This window comes from Bombina bombina, chromosome 8, assembly GCF_027579735.1.
Source record: "Bombina bombina isolate aBomBom1 chromosome 8, aBomBom1.pri, whole genome shotgun sequence".
In the NCBI taxonomy this organism is placed as follows: domain Eukaryota; kingdom Metazoa; phylum Chordata; class Amphibia; order Anura; family Bombinatoridae; genus Bombina; species Bombina bombina.
In genome coordinates this window covers 2,348,032-2,362,557 of record NC_069506.1, presented here as the reverse complement: position 1 = coordinate 2,362,557, position 14,526 = coordinate 2,348,032, and the positions used below count along the sequence as shown (strand labels likewise).

The window sequence follows — 14,526 nt, the reverse complement described above, 5'->3', positions numbered from 1 at the left end:
GCTATTTGTAATTTAGTGTAGGGTAGGGAATTTTATTATTTTGGGGGGGATTTTTTATTTTATTAGGGGGCTTAGATTAGGTGTAATTAGTTTAAAATTCTTGTATTTTTTTTATTTTCTGTAATTTAGTGGGGGGTTTTTGTACTTTAGTTAATTTTAGTTAATTTTATTTAATTGTAGGTAATTGTATTTAATTAATTTAATTATAGTATAGTGTTAGGTGTAATTGTAACTTAGGTTAGGATTTATTTTACAGTTAATTTTGTATTTATTTTAGCTAGGGAGTTATTAAATAGTTAATAACTATTTAATAACTATTGTACCTAGTTAAAATAAATACAAAGTTGCCTGTAAAATAAAAATAAACCCTAAGATACATACAAATGTAGCTATTAGTTATTGTGGCAAACCTAGCCACTTCTGGACTATAATGTAAGAAAGGTTGTCTATAGGCTGTATTGTGTGCTATGTAGATGTGACAGACCCTTCTGGCAGTACTGAAGGAGTTAAATGTGTTTAGCTTTAAGAAGACTATTCTTGAACGACAAGGTTACTAGTCTCAGCTATTGTGTACTTTCATTAAAGCTAGTGATTACCATTCCATTGTTCAATCACATCTAGAGAGACGACGCCTTAGTGATAAGAAGAGCCAAGTGTGTGTCCTGTGGTTAAGTTGTTATCAGCTTGAGCAAGGTATTCTATTGTATCATGTCAAAAGGCGTGTTCCATCCATCTAATCTACAACATTCTTTTCAACCCCCCATCTGGGAGGTCAGACCTGCATAAATACTAGGCATAGCCTTTTTAATAAAGTTCATTCTGTTTTAAAGTCCCATTAAATCTCTCACATAACCCATTGGACTGGGGATGGTAGGCTGAGTTAATTATGGGTCTAACACCACATACCCTCCAAAGTTGTTGGGTCACCTCTGCGGTAAACTTGGTTCCCCTATCTGATATTATCTCCTGGGGGAACCCTACCCGGGAAAATATTTTTATTAAGGCTTCAGCTACCGTCTCTGCATGGATGTTGGAGAGCGCAATGGCCTCGGGGTACCTAGTGGCATAGTCCACTACGGTTAAAATGTACCTCTTCCCGGAGGGACTGGGCTTGGGTAGAGGCCCTACGATATCTACTGCTACCCTGCTAAAGGGTTCCTCAATAATGGGTAACGGGCATAATTTAGCCTTAGGGCGGTCACCTCGTTTGCCTACTCGTTGGCACACGTCACAGGAGGTGCAATATTGCCGTACATCTTTAGAGATCCCAGGCCAGAAAAAGGCGTGGGTCAATCTGTAGCGGGTGCGAGTCATTCCCAGGTGGCCTGACAGGGGAATGTCATGAGCTATCCTGAGCAGTTCCTGCCTATACTTCTGGGGTACTACCAGTTGCTTAGTGGTCACGGTGACTGCGCTGCCTACCCCCCGTTCGGCTATGCGGTACAATAACCCTTTCTCCCAGACGTACCGTTCCCCTTCTAACCCAGCCTGATCGGTGTTCCCTTTATCCCGGTATGCCTGCAGCGTGGGGTCAGCTTTCACCTCCGCCTCAAATTGGGTGGGGGTATCCCAAGTCATATGTGTCAAGGGGGTGTCATGGTCTCTTACCTGAGCCTCGTGGTGAGCTGGTGGGGCCGTAGTGCGTGCCTGCTGCCGGGTGGTTACTGGGTGGACCTCCTGATGTGGAGCCTGAGGTACAAAAGCAGAGGTCATCTGACCCAGGTCATTCCCCAGTACAACATCCGCTGGTAGGTTTTGCATTAAGCCCACTTCTACCATGCCCTCCCCTGCACCCCAATCCAAATGAATCTTAGCAGTGGGCAATCGGTATACTGCTTCTCCTGCCACTAGTACTGCCACGGATCCGCCCGTGTGTGCTGTATCTGGCACCAAATGGGGAGCTATCAGGGTTAAAGTAGCTCCCGAATCCCGAAGTCCCTGGACCTCCTTCCCCTCCACGGTCACCAGCTGACGGTGATGTTGCCGGTTATCGGTGGCTCGGACCGACATCACCTCATGCAGAATTCCCAGGGGTTCCCCGGCTGGGGTGCTCAACCCCTCATGAGCGGCTGGCTCCGTTTGGTAATGGTGAGCAGCCGCCCTTGGGGCCAGGTTCTGTCTGACCTGGTTCCAAGCTTGTCTGCTCCGATTTTGGGTGCACTCACGTGCCATATGTCCCCACTGCTTGCAGGTGTGGCATTGTATATTCGCCCGTCCATTGTATCGTGAGGGGGGTGGTGGATTCCCCGGGGCTGGACGAAACGGTGCCGCTGTGGGGTTGTTAGACTGTAGAGGACTGGGCTGTCCTGTGGGTCGAGTGTACGTCTTAGGTAGTAGTCCATGGTGCCTCCTGGCGTCAAAATGCTGGTCTGCTAATCTGGCTGCTTCGGTTAACGTGAGGGGTTTTCGATCTCTCACCCATTCTTGGGCTTCTGGGGACAAGCCGTTAAAGAATTGCTCCAACAGCATCAGTTGTCGCAATTCTTCCATGGTGGTAGCTTGGCTGGCCTGTATCCACCCCTGAGATGCTTGATCCAGCTTGTGGGCCCACTCTGCATGGGAATCTCTTTCTGGCTTGCGCAGGCCTCTAAACTTGCGCCGGTATGCCTCTGGGGTAATGGCATATCTTTCCAAGATTGCGCTCTTCACTTTAGCGTAATCCTTGCTGTCCTCCCTGGGTACAGCGTGATACGCTTCCGCTGCCCTACCGGCTAGCTTGCCTGCTAGCACCGGCACCCATACGGACTGCTCCAACTCATGTAACTCGCACAGTCTCTCAAAATCCTGTAAATACCCATCGATCTCATCCTTCTCCTCACAAAACATTTTAAAGGCATGGTATGGGATTTTGGGTCTTACTGGGTTACTGAGTGCTTCCGAAATGGATTCTGCTCGGGAGGATGCATTCCGCGGACTGTGTGCCATACTCCTGCACATCTGCCATTACCACGGATAGCATGTCCCGTGGTACAGGTTGGGGTAAAAATTCCAGCCTGGTCCTCATTTCCCTCTGGTATAGGGTCTCCTCCATGGCTGCTGGAGGCGTAGCGCTGCGAGCTCTGTCTCCCTCCATCAGCTCTGCAATTAATATAGCCTTGGGTTTGCTGCTGGCTATCTTTCCCCTGGCTTCTAGCAGTTCCTTTAACGTTTGTCTCTTTAGCTTAGAATAATCCGTCTCCATTCACTTCGGTAGTCGGTTCTTTCACTGTATTCTGCTTGCCATTCCCTTTTCTTATTCGGCAGTTACAATTGCACGAATTGCGCTTTTCGGCTGTAAGGTCTGATCCCACCGCTGCCACCAATTGTAGCGGAGAGCAATATTAAAATACTCCCAATAACCGGACGAAACACAGTTTGGGAGTCAATAACTCACGACCCAGCCAGTTTTCAGGTTTAAAACAGAATGAACTTTATTAAAAAGGCTATGCCTAGTATTTATGCAGGTCTGACCTCCCAGATGGGGGGTTGAAAAGAATGTTGTAGATTAGATGGATGGAACACGCCTTTTGACATGATACAATAGAATACCTTTAATTGTAGCGGAGAGCAATATTAAAATACTCCCAATAACCGGACGAAACACAGTTTGGGAGTCAATAACTCACGACCCAGCCAGTTTTCAGGTTTAAAACAGAATGAACTTTATTAAAAAGGCTATGCCTAGTATTTATGCAGGTCTGACCTCCCAGATGGGGGGTTGAAAAGAATGTTGTAGATTAGATGGATGGAACACGCCTTTTGACATGATACAATAGAATACCTTGCTCAAGCTGATAACAACTTAACCACAGGACACACACTTGGCTCTTCTTATCACTAAGGCGTCGTCTCTCTAGATGTGATTGAACAATGGAATGGTAATCACTAGCTTTAATGAAAGTACACAATAGCTGAGACTAGTAACCTTGTCGTTCAAGAATAGTCTTCTTAAAGCTAAACACATTTAACTCCTTCAGTACTGCCAGAAGGGTCTGTCACATCTACATAGCACACAATACAGCCTATAGACAACCTTTCTTACATTATAGTCCAGAAGTGGCTAGGTTTGCCACAGTTATATTGTAGCTATCTTAAGGTTTATTTTATAGGTAAGTATTTAGTTTTAAATAGGAATAATTTTGTTAATAATAGTAATTTTATTTAGATTTATTTAAATTATATTTAAGTTAGGGGGGTGTTAGGGTTAATTCATTTAATATAGTGGCGGCGGTGTAGGGGGGCAGGATAGGGGTTAATAAATGTAATGTAGGTGGTGGTGGGCTCCGGGAGCGGCGGTTTAGGGGTTAAACATTTCATTTAGTAGCGGCAGGATAGGGGTTAATAAGTTTATGTAGGTGGCGGCGGTATTGGGGGCGGCAGATTAGGTGTTAATAACTTTATGTAGGTGCGGCGGGGTCTGGGAGCGGCGGTTTAGGGGTTAATAACTTTATGTAGGTGCGGGGGGCTCCGGGGGCGGCGGTATAGGTGGTAAAACAGTATAGTATAGTGTGGGTGCTTAGTGACAGTTTATCAATAAAGCTGTAAAAAAGCCGAAGAGCAGCAAGATCGATGACTGTTAGTTAACAACAGTCTGCTGCTGATCGCTCCGTACTTGGTGCGTGGCTTTTTGACAACTTTCTTGGTAAATTTGGCGAACGTATTCAGGTCCACGGCGGCGATCTGAGGCGAGTGTATTGGGGCCGTCGAATGCAGGTAAGTAGACAGCTTGATAAATAGAGACCAATGTCTCAATGTATGCACTTTTGGTTTTACTATATCAATAGAGGCGCTATAATACAAATGTGTTATGTGAATATTTTATTTTCATGCATGTAGTTTTAAAAGGTAAATTCCGCCTGCATATTTTTGGGTACCAACTTTTTCTTTAAACATAATTATATATACAATAAGATTAAAAAAACAAAAAAACTAGTTTAGTACAAGCGAGAAAAAGTTGTTATTCCGTTTGGTCTGTAACTTGACTAGGAGTACTATTATCTGAGAACTTAAAAGGTTTATTATCTTTCATGATACTTATTTAATGTTGCTGCTATCCCATTGTCGGTTTTTAATTTATCTTTATCTAGTGACATTTTTCCTCAACCTGGGATATACTATACAAGGCTTGAAAAAGAAATTTGAAACGCGTTCCATAGTGAAGCACACCTGTTTCAATCAGCTTGCTAACGGCGTGGTAACGGCTGACTTAAGCCTGAATCTGAGTTCTGTTTTTGAGTGTTGAACGATCGGACCTTGTGATAAAAACCTGCCCGCAAGTCTGTATAGTGGTATATAACCTGAAAGGTGGTCCCGTACTGCAGATTCAGGATTTGAGTGGAATACAGCTGCTACAGGACATTTGCCGGACAACACTTTTCCATATGCGAGTACGGATTTACTCCTTTTTGCCCTGCTGTGATTACGCATTAAGGAGGTTTCTCTTTTCCGATTAGTAGAATTGGGTCGTGGTCTCTGAGGAAATACAGTCCGCAAGTGATTGTCTGGACTTGGATACCATGGTCTGGTGGAATGGCCAGTTTTTGCCAACAAACTATATCTCAGATTTGATAACACAGCATATTGTACCCTTATTTTGAATTTAAAGGGACACTGAACCCAATTTTTTTCTTTCGTGATTCAGATAGAGCAGCAATTTTAAGCAACTTTCTAATTCACTCCTATTATCAAATTTTCTTCATTCTCTTGCTATCTTTATTTAAAAAGCAAGAATGTAAGTTTAGATGCCGGCCCATTTTTGGTGAACAATCGTGGTTGTCCTTGCTGATTGGACAGCACCAATAAACAAGGGCTGTCCATGGTCCTGAACCAAAAATTGTCTGGCTCCTTAGCTTAAATGCCTTCTTTCTCAAATAAAGATAGCAAGAGAACGAAGACAAATTGATAATAGAAGTAAATTAGAAAGTTGCTTAAAATTGCTTCTCTATCTGAATCATGGAAGAAAAATTTTGGGTTTAGTGTCCCTTTAATGTTTCTTGCAATAAGTGTAATTTTTAATTGTAATTGTATCAATTGATGTTTTAATCCTGTTTTACGCTGTCTGATGTTTTACGCTGTCTGATGTTTTACGCTGTCTGATGTTTTACGCTGTCTGATGCTTTACGCTGTCTGATGCTTTACGCTGTCTGATGCTTTACGCTGTCTGATGCTTTACGCTGTCTGATGTTTTACGCTGTCTGATGTTTTACGCTGTCTGATGTTTTACGCTGTCTGATGTTTTACGCTGTCTGATGTTTTACGCTGTTTGATGTGACCGGCCCGATGAACTTTTTAATAGTTAGTTACTCATATGATTCAATTGTTACCTTTTTAAACCTATACAGGAAAATATTTTACCTTAGTCAATGCCTTAAGAGGTTAACTATTGTACTTTCTTGCTTTATCAGATTTTTGTGCTCGATACTCTTCACCTTAAGCATTTGTTTGCGCAATGAATTTCATTTTGTCCTTGAATTGTTTTTAATCTGAGGACTTTGGGGGAACCTCTGTATCTTGATTGCTTGCGTGGTTAATCTTCTGCGCTGGTCAATAACTTTTTAACACTTTGTATAATCAGGCTAAACCACTAGTTTTCACATTCTGGCACAAACTCAGAGTAAAGCTGGAAGGAGAAGGGCACATTTACTTACTTGGCTTTATCAGTCAGTTCTGCAAATAGCCGCATTGCTTCCACCACATCCGGATCGCCTGAAGGAAAATCTTGGTTATGTTTTTAGACAAAAGGACATTCAGGAAACTGTTCTCATATGTATGAACCATGTTAAATACATCTTCTGCACAACTCTATATACAGCAAGCTCTGTGTGAGTAAAACTGTTCTGTAGGATTGACACTCTCTGACTATTGGTTAACAGTGCCACACCCCACAGCCATAGGAGAAACTGTTTGTTATTTATGTTTCAGAAAAGGAACATCATATTGCGTCTATACATTTATATTATATCAACCTGCTCTTTTATAGATGCAAATAACAGTAAAAAAAAATACTCAAGTCCCAAATATGGCTGGGATTTCATTATTTTCCTCAAATGCTAGAATATATAGGTGAAGTCTGATTTGTAACCCTAACCTAACCCTTTTAACCCTAACCCTATCTGTAACACTAACCTTACTCTAACTGTAACCTTAATCCTAACTGTTGCCCTAACCTTATTAACCCTAACCTAAATCTAACCCTAACTGTAACCCTAACCCTAATCTTATTATTAACCCTAACCCTAACCTAAATCTAACCCTAACCCAAACTGTAACCCTAACTTAAACCTATTAACCCTAACCCAAGTCTAACCCTATTAACCATATCCCTATATGTAACACTAACTTTACTCTGTAGCTAACAGTAATCCTAACTGTAACCCTAATCCTAACCATAACCCTAACCTAACCATAACCGTACCTGTAACCCTAACCATAACTGTAACCCTAACCTAAATCTAACCCTAACACAAACTGTAACACTAACCTAAATCTAACCCAAACTGTAACCCTAACCTAAATCTAACCCTAACTCAAACTGTAACCATAATATTAACCCTAATCCAAGTCTAACCCTATTAACCCTATCTGTAACACTAACTTTACTCTAATGCTAACAGTAACCCTGATCCTAACCCTGATCCTAACCCTAACTGTATCTGTAACCCTAACCTAAATCTAACCCAAACTGTAACCCTAACCATAACCCTAACCTAAATCTAACCCTAACCCTTGCTGTAACCAACCCCAACTATATCCTTTATTGTAAACAACCCTAACAATAACACTTACTGTAACCAACCCTAACTTATACTGTAACCAACCCTTACAATAACCCTTACTGTAACCAACCCTAATAATAACCCTTACTGTAACCAACCCTAACAATAACGCTTACTTTAACCAACCCTAATAATAACCCTTACTGTAACCAACCCTAATAATAACCCTTACTGTAACCAACCCTAACAGTAACCCTTACTGTAACCAACCCTAACAGTAACCCTTACTGTAACCAACCCTAACAATAACCCTTACTGTAACTTTAACCCTAACAACCTCACAAGATTATGTAAATCTAGCCCATAGTTTAAAGTAAAATCAGCCGATTAAATAATATTTATGGAGCACAGTTGCGATACTCTCTAGAATGAGAACTTATGAGAGATACTAGTCGCACGCTCAGTATTATATTAATAGGAAGTATGGGGCAAACTATTTACATATCCTGTTTGTTAAAGTGCTTCGGTTAAACAATTACATTTTAACCAATGACTTTTAATACCCAATTGTGAGTTATTGCTTGTGCACCGACAAGAGGAAAATAAGCCTGCACATTATCAGTTGTGATTGAGGTGGCTGTACATATGTGTACTGTATGTTATTGTGTAGATATGTAATGTACATACATGTTCTGTATGTTACTGGGTAGATATATAATGTACATATGTGTTCTGTATGTTACTGGGTAGATATATAATGTACATATGTGTTCTGTATGTTACTGGGTAGAGATGTAATGTACATATGTGTTCTGTATGTTACTGGGTAGATATATAATGTACATATGTTTTCTGTATGTTACTGGGTAGATATATAATGTACATATGTTTTCTGTATGTTACTGGGTAGAGATGTAATGTACATATGTGTACTGTATGTTACTGGGTAGATATGTAATGTACATATGTGTACTGTATGTTACTGGGTAGATATCTAATGTACATATGTGTTCTGTATGTTACTGGGTAGATATATAATGTACATATGTGTTCTGTATGTTACTGGGTAGATATATAATGTACATATGTGTTCTGTATGTTACTGGGTAGATATATAATGTACATATGTTTTCTGTATGTTACTGGGTAGAGATGTAATGTACATATGTGTTCTGTATGTTACTGGGTAGATATATAATGTACATATGTTTTCTGTATGTTACTGGGTAGAGATGTAATGTACATATGTGTACTGTATGTTACTGGGTAGATATGTAATGTACATATGTGTACTGTATGTTACTGGGTAGAGATGTAATGTACATATGTGTACTGTATGTTACTGGGTAGAGATGTAATGTACATATGTGTTCTGTATGTTACTGGGTAGATATATAATGTACATACATGTTCTGTATGTTATTGTGTAGATATGTAATGTACATACATGTTCTGTATGTTACTGGGTAGATATGTAATGTACATATGTGTTCTGTATGTTACTGGGTAGATATATAATGTACATACATGTTCTGTATGTTATTGTGTAGATATGTAATGTACATACATGTTCTGTATGTTACTGGGTAGATATGTAATGTACATATGTGTTCTGTATGTTACTGGGTAGATATATAATGTACATACATGTTCTGTATGTTATTGTGTAGATATGTAATGTACATACATGTTCTGTATGTTACTGGGTAGATATATAATGTACATATGTTTTCTGTATGTTACTGGGTAGAGATGTAATGTACATATGTGTTCTGTATGTTACTGGGTAGATATATAATGTACATATGTTTTCTGTATGTTACTGGGTAGAGATGTAATGTACATATGTGTACTGTATGTTACTGGGTAGATATGTAATGTACATATGTGTACTGTATGTTACTGGGTAGATATCTAATGTACATATGTGTTCTGTATGTTACTGGGTAGATATATAATGTACATATGTTTTCTGTATGTTACTGGGTAGAGATGTAATGTACATATGTGTACTGTATGTTACTGGGTAGATATATAATGTCATATGTGTACTGTATGTTATTGTGTAGATATGTAATGTACATATGTGTTCTGTATGTTACTGGGTAGATATGTACTGTACATATGTTTTCTGTATGTTACTGGGTAGATATATAATGTACATATGTGAACTGTATGTTATTGTGTAGATATGTAATGTACATATGTGTACTGTATGTTACTGGGAAGATATGTAATGTACATATGTGTTATGCATGTTACTGGGTAGATATGTAATGTACATATGTGTTATGTATGTTACTGGGTAGATATGTAATGTACATACATGTACTGTATGTTACTGGGTAGATATGTAATGTACATATGTTTTCTGTATGTTACTGGGTAGTTATGTAATGTACATATGTGTACTGTATGTTACTGGGTAGATATGTAATGTACATATGTGTACTGTATGTTACTGGGTAGATATGTAATGTACATATGTGTTCTGTATGTTACTGGGTAGATATGTAATGTACATATGTGTACTGTATGTTACTGGGTAGATATGTAATGTACATATGTGTACTGTATGTTACTGGGTAGAGATGTAATGTACATATGTGTTCTGTATGTTACTGGGTAGATATATAATGTACATATGTTTTCTGTATGTTACTGGGTAGAGATGTAATGTACATATGTGTACTGTATGTTACTGGGTAGATATGTAATGTACATATGTGTACTGTATGTTACTGGGTAGAGATGTAATGTACATATGTGTACTGTATGTTACTGGGTAGAGATGTAATGTACATATGTGTTCTGTATGTTACTGGGTAGATATATAATGTACATACATGTTCTGTATGTTATTGTGTAGATATGTAATGTACATACATGTTCTGTATGTTACTGGGTAGATATGTAATGTACATATGTGTTCTGTATGTTACTGGGTAGATATATAATGTACATACATGTTCTGTATGTTATTGTGTAGATATGTAATGTACATACATGTTCTGTATGTTACTGGGTAGATATGTAATGTACATATGTGTTCTGTATGTTACTGGGTAGATATATAATGTACATACATGTTCTGTATGTTATTGTGTAGATATGTAATGTACATACATGTTCTGTATGTTACTGGGTAGATATATAATGTACATATGTTTTCTGTATGTTACTGGGTAGAGATGTAATGTACATATGTGTTCTGTATGTTACTGGGTAGATATATAATGTACATATGTTTTCTGTATGTTACTGGGTAGAGATGTAATGTACATATGTGTACTGTATGTTACTGGGTAGATATGTAATGTACATATGTGTACTGTATGTTACTGGGTAGATATCTAATGTACATATGTGTTCTGTATGTTACTGGGTAGATATATAATGTACATATGTTTTCTGTATGTTACTGGGTAGAGATGTAATGTACATATGTGTACTGTATGTTACTGGGTAGATATATAATGTCATATGTGTACTGTATGTTATTGTGTAGATATGTAATGTACATATGTGTACTGTATGTTACTGGGTAGATATATAATGTACATATGTGTACTGTATGTTATTGTGTAGATATGTAATGTACATATGTGTTCTGTATGTTACTGGGTAGATATGTACTGTACATATGTTTTCTGTATGTTACTGGGTAGATATATAATGTACATATGTGAACTGTATGTTATTGTGTAGATATGTAATGTACATATGTGTACTGTATGTTACTGGGAAGATATGTAATGTACATATGTGTTATGCATGTTACTGGGTAGATATGTAATGTACATATGTGTTATGTATGTTACTGGGTAGATATGTAATGTACATACATGTACTGTATGTTACTGGGTAGATATGTAATGTACATATGTTTTCTGTATGTTACTGGGTAGTTATGTAATGTACATATGTGTACTGTATGTTACTGGGTAGATATGTAATGTACATATGTGTACTGTATGTTACTGGGTAGATATGTAATGTACATATGTGTTCTGTATGTTACTGGGTAGATATGTAATGTACATATGTGTACTGTATGTTACTGGGTAGATATGTAATGTACATATGTGTACTGTATGTTACTGGGTAGATATGTAATGTACATATGTGTACTGTATGTTACTGGGTAGATATCTAATGTACATATGTGTACTGTATGTTACTGGGTAGATATATAATGTACATACATGTACTGTATGTTACTGGGTAGATATGTAATGTACATATGTGTACTGTATGTTACTGGGTAGATATCTAATGTACATATGTGTACTGTATGTTACTGGGTAGATATATAATGTACATACATGTACTGTATGTTACTGGGTAGATATGTAATGTACATACATGTACTGTATGTTACTGGGTAGATTTGTAATGTACATATGTGTTCTGTATGTTACTGGGTAGATATGTAATGTACATATGTGTACTGTATGTTACTGGGTAGATATGTAATGTACATATGTGTACTGTATGTTACTGGGTAGATATCTAATGTACATACGTGTACTGTATGTTACTGGGTAGATATGTAATGTACATATGTGTTCTGTATGTTACTGGGTAGATATGTAATGTACATATGTGTATTGTATGTTACTGGGTAGATATCTAATGTACATATGTGTTCTGTATGTTACTGGGTAGATATGTAATGTACATATGTGTTCTGTATGTTACTGGGTAGATATGTAATGTACATATGTGTTCTGTATGTTACTGGGTAGATATGTAATGTACATACATGTTCTGTATGTTACTGGGTAGATATGTAATGTACATATGTGTACTGTATGTTACTGGGTAGATATGTAACGTACATATGTGTTCTGTATGTTACTGGGTAGATATGTAATGTACATACGTGTTCTGTATGTTGCTGGGTAGATATGTAATGTACATACATGTTCTGTATGTTACTGGGTAGATATGTAATGTACATATGTGTACTGTATGTTACTGGGTAGATATGTAATGTACATATGTGTTCTGTATGTTACTGGGTAGATATGTAATGTACATACGTGTTCTGTATGTTGCTGGGTAGATATCTAATGTACATATGTGTACTGTATGTTACTGGGTAGATATGTAATGTACATACATGTTCTGTATGTTACTGGGTAGATATGTAATGTACATACATGTTCTGTATGTTACTGGGTAGATATGCAATGCATATGTTTATTGCTGTGTAATATATATTGGTTTATAAAGCTGTGTGATGCCTCCTGTCTAATAATTCACATACTAACTAGTTTATACATTACATCTCTCAGTTGTCAGATGCAGCTGTTTTTATCACAGAACAGTGAGGAGAAACCACTCCCTGGCAGTTTGCTCTGTACTCTCGCTAACAAACACTAGAACAAACTGCAGATGGAGCTTACCATTCAACCATCGCTGACGCACGTTACTGTGAATCACGCCGGAGTCACTAGGGTCTCTCAAGTAAGCGAGCCAAAATGGTGGCACACAGCTCTGATCCATTCGCACATAGTTCCCTGGAGAGGGGTAAATTGGGCATTTTAGTATAACCGATGCCATCTAGTATCGACGTGCACGCGATATTCTGCATGTTCTGCGCACGTCTCACCCTTTTACTACTTCATTACACAAATCATGTGAAAACAATAAAACATGATGGAATCAGGTTAAATAAAAATGTGAGATTCTAATATTTCTTCATCATTAAAAGGGATCGTCTAGTCAAAATTAAAGTTTCATAATTAAAAGAGAGCATTCATTTTAAGCAACTTTCCAATATACTCCTATTATGAATTTTTCTTCTTTCGCTTGGTATCTTTATTAGAATGTAAGCTTAGGAGCCAGTGCATTTTTGGTTCAGAACCTGGGTAGCGCTTGATGATTGGTGGCTACAATTAGATTTTAGGCGTAATTATACGGTGAGTATTGTATTACAGATGACAATACTGAGGTGTAATTGTACAGGGAGTGTTGTATAACAGATGACTATACTGAGGTGTACAATTACACCTCAGTATTGTCATCTGTAATACAACACTCCCTGTACAATTACACCTCAGTATTGTCATATGTAATACAACACTCCCTGTACAATTACACCTCAGTATAGTCATATGTAATACAACACTCCCTGTACAATTACACCTCAGTATTGTCATCTGTAATACAACACTCCCTGTACAATTACACCTCAGTATTGTCATCTGTAATACAACAATCCCTGTACAATTACACCTCAGTATTGTCATATGTAATACAACACTCACTGTACAATTACACCTCAGTATTGTCATCTATAATACAACACTCCCTGTACAATTACACCTCAGTATTGTCATCTGTAATACAACAATCCCTGTACAATTACACCTCAGTATTGTCATATGTAATACAACACTCACTGTACAATTACACCTCAGTATTTTCATCTGTAATACAACACTCCCTGTACAATTACACCTCAGTATTGTCATCTGTAATACAACACTCCCTGTACAATTACACCTCAGTATTGTCATATGTAATACAACACTCCCTGTACAATTACACCTCAGTATAGTCATCTGTAATACAACACTCCCTGTACAATTACACCTCAGTATTGTCATCTGTAATACAACAATCCCTGTACAATTACACCTCAGTATTGTCATATGTAATACAACACTCACTGTACAATTACACCTCAGTATTGTCATCTATAATACAACACTCCCTGTACAATTACACCTCAGTATTGTCATCTGTAATACAACACTCCCTGTACAATTACACCTCAGTATTGTCATCTGTAATACAACACTCCCTGTACAATTACACCTCA

At 38.2% G+C, this 14,526-nt stretch overlaps 1 protein-coding gene across 1 annotated transcript in view; it reads right to left on the bottom strand.

Annotated features, from left to right (window-relative positions):
- The window catches only part of LOC128638136 (uncharacterized), a 277,497-nt gene that overhangs the window by 42,772 nt on the left and 220,199 nt on the right, over window positions 1–14,526 (bottom strand). Inside the window, exons 10-11 of the mRNA XM_053689998.1 lie at window positions 13,106–13,219; window positions 6,627–6,684 (exon numbers count right to left, since the gene is read on the bottom strand). Coding sequence (XP_053545973.1) covers window positions 6,627–6,684; window positions 13,106–13,219 — 172 coding nt within the window. The remainder of the gene's footprint in view (window positions 1–6,626; window positions 6,685–13,105; window positions 13,220–14,526) is intronic.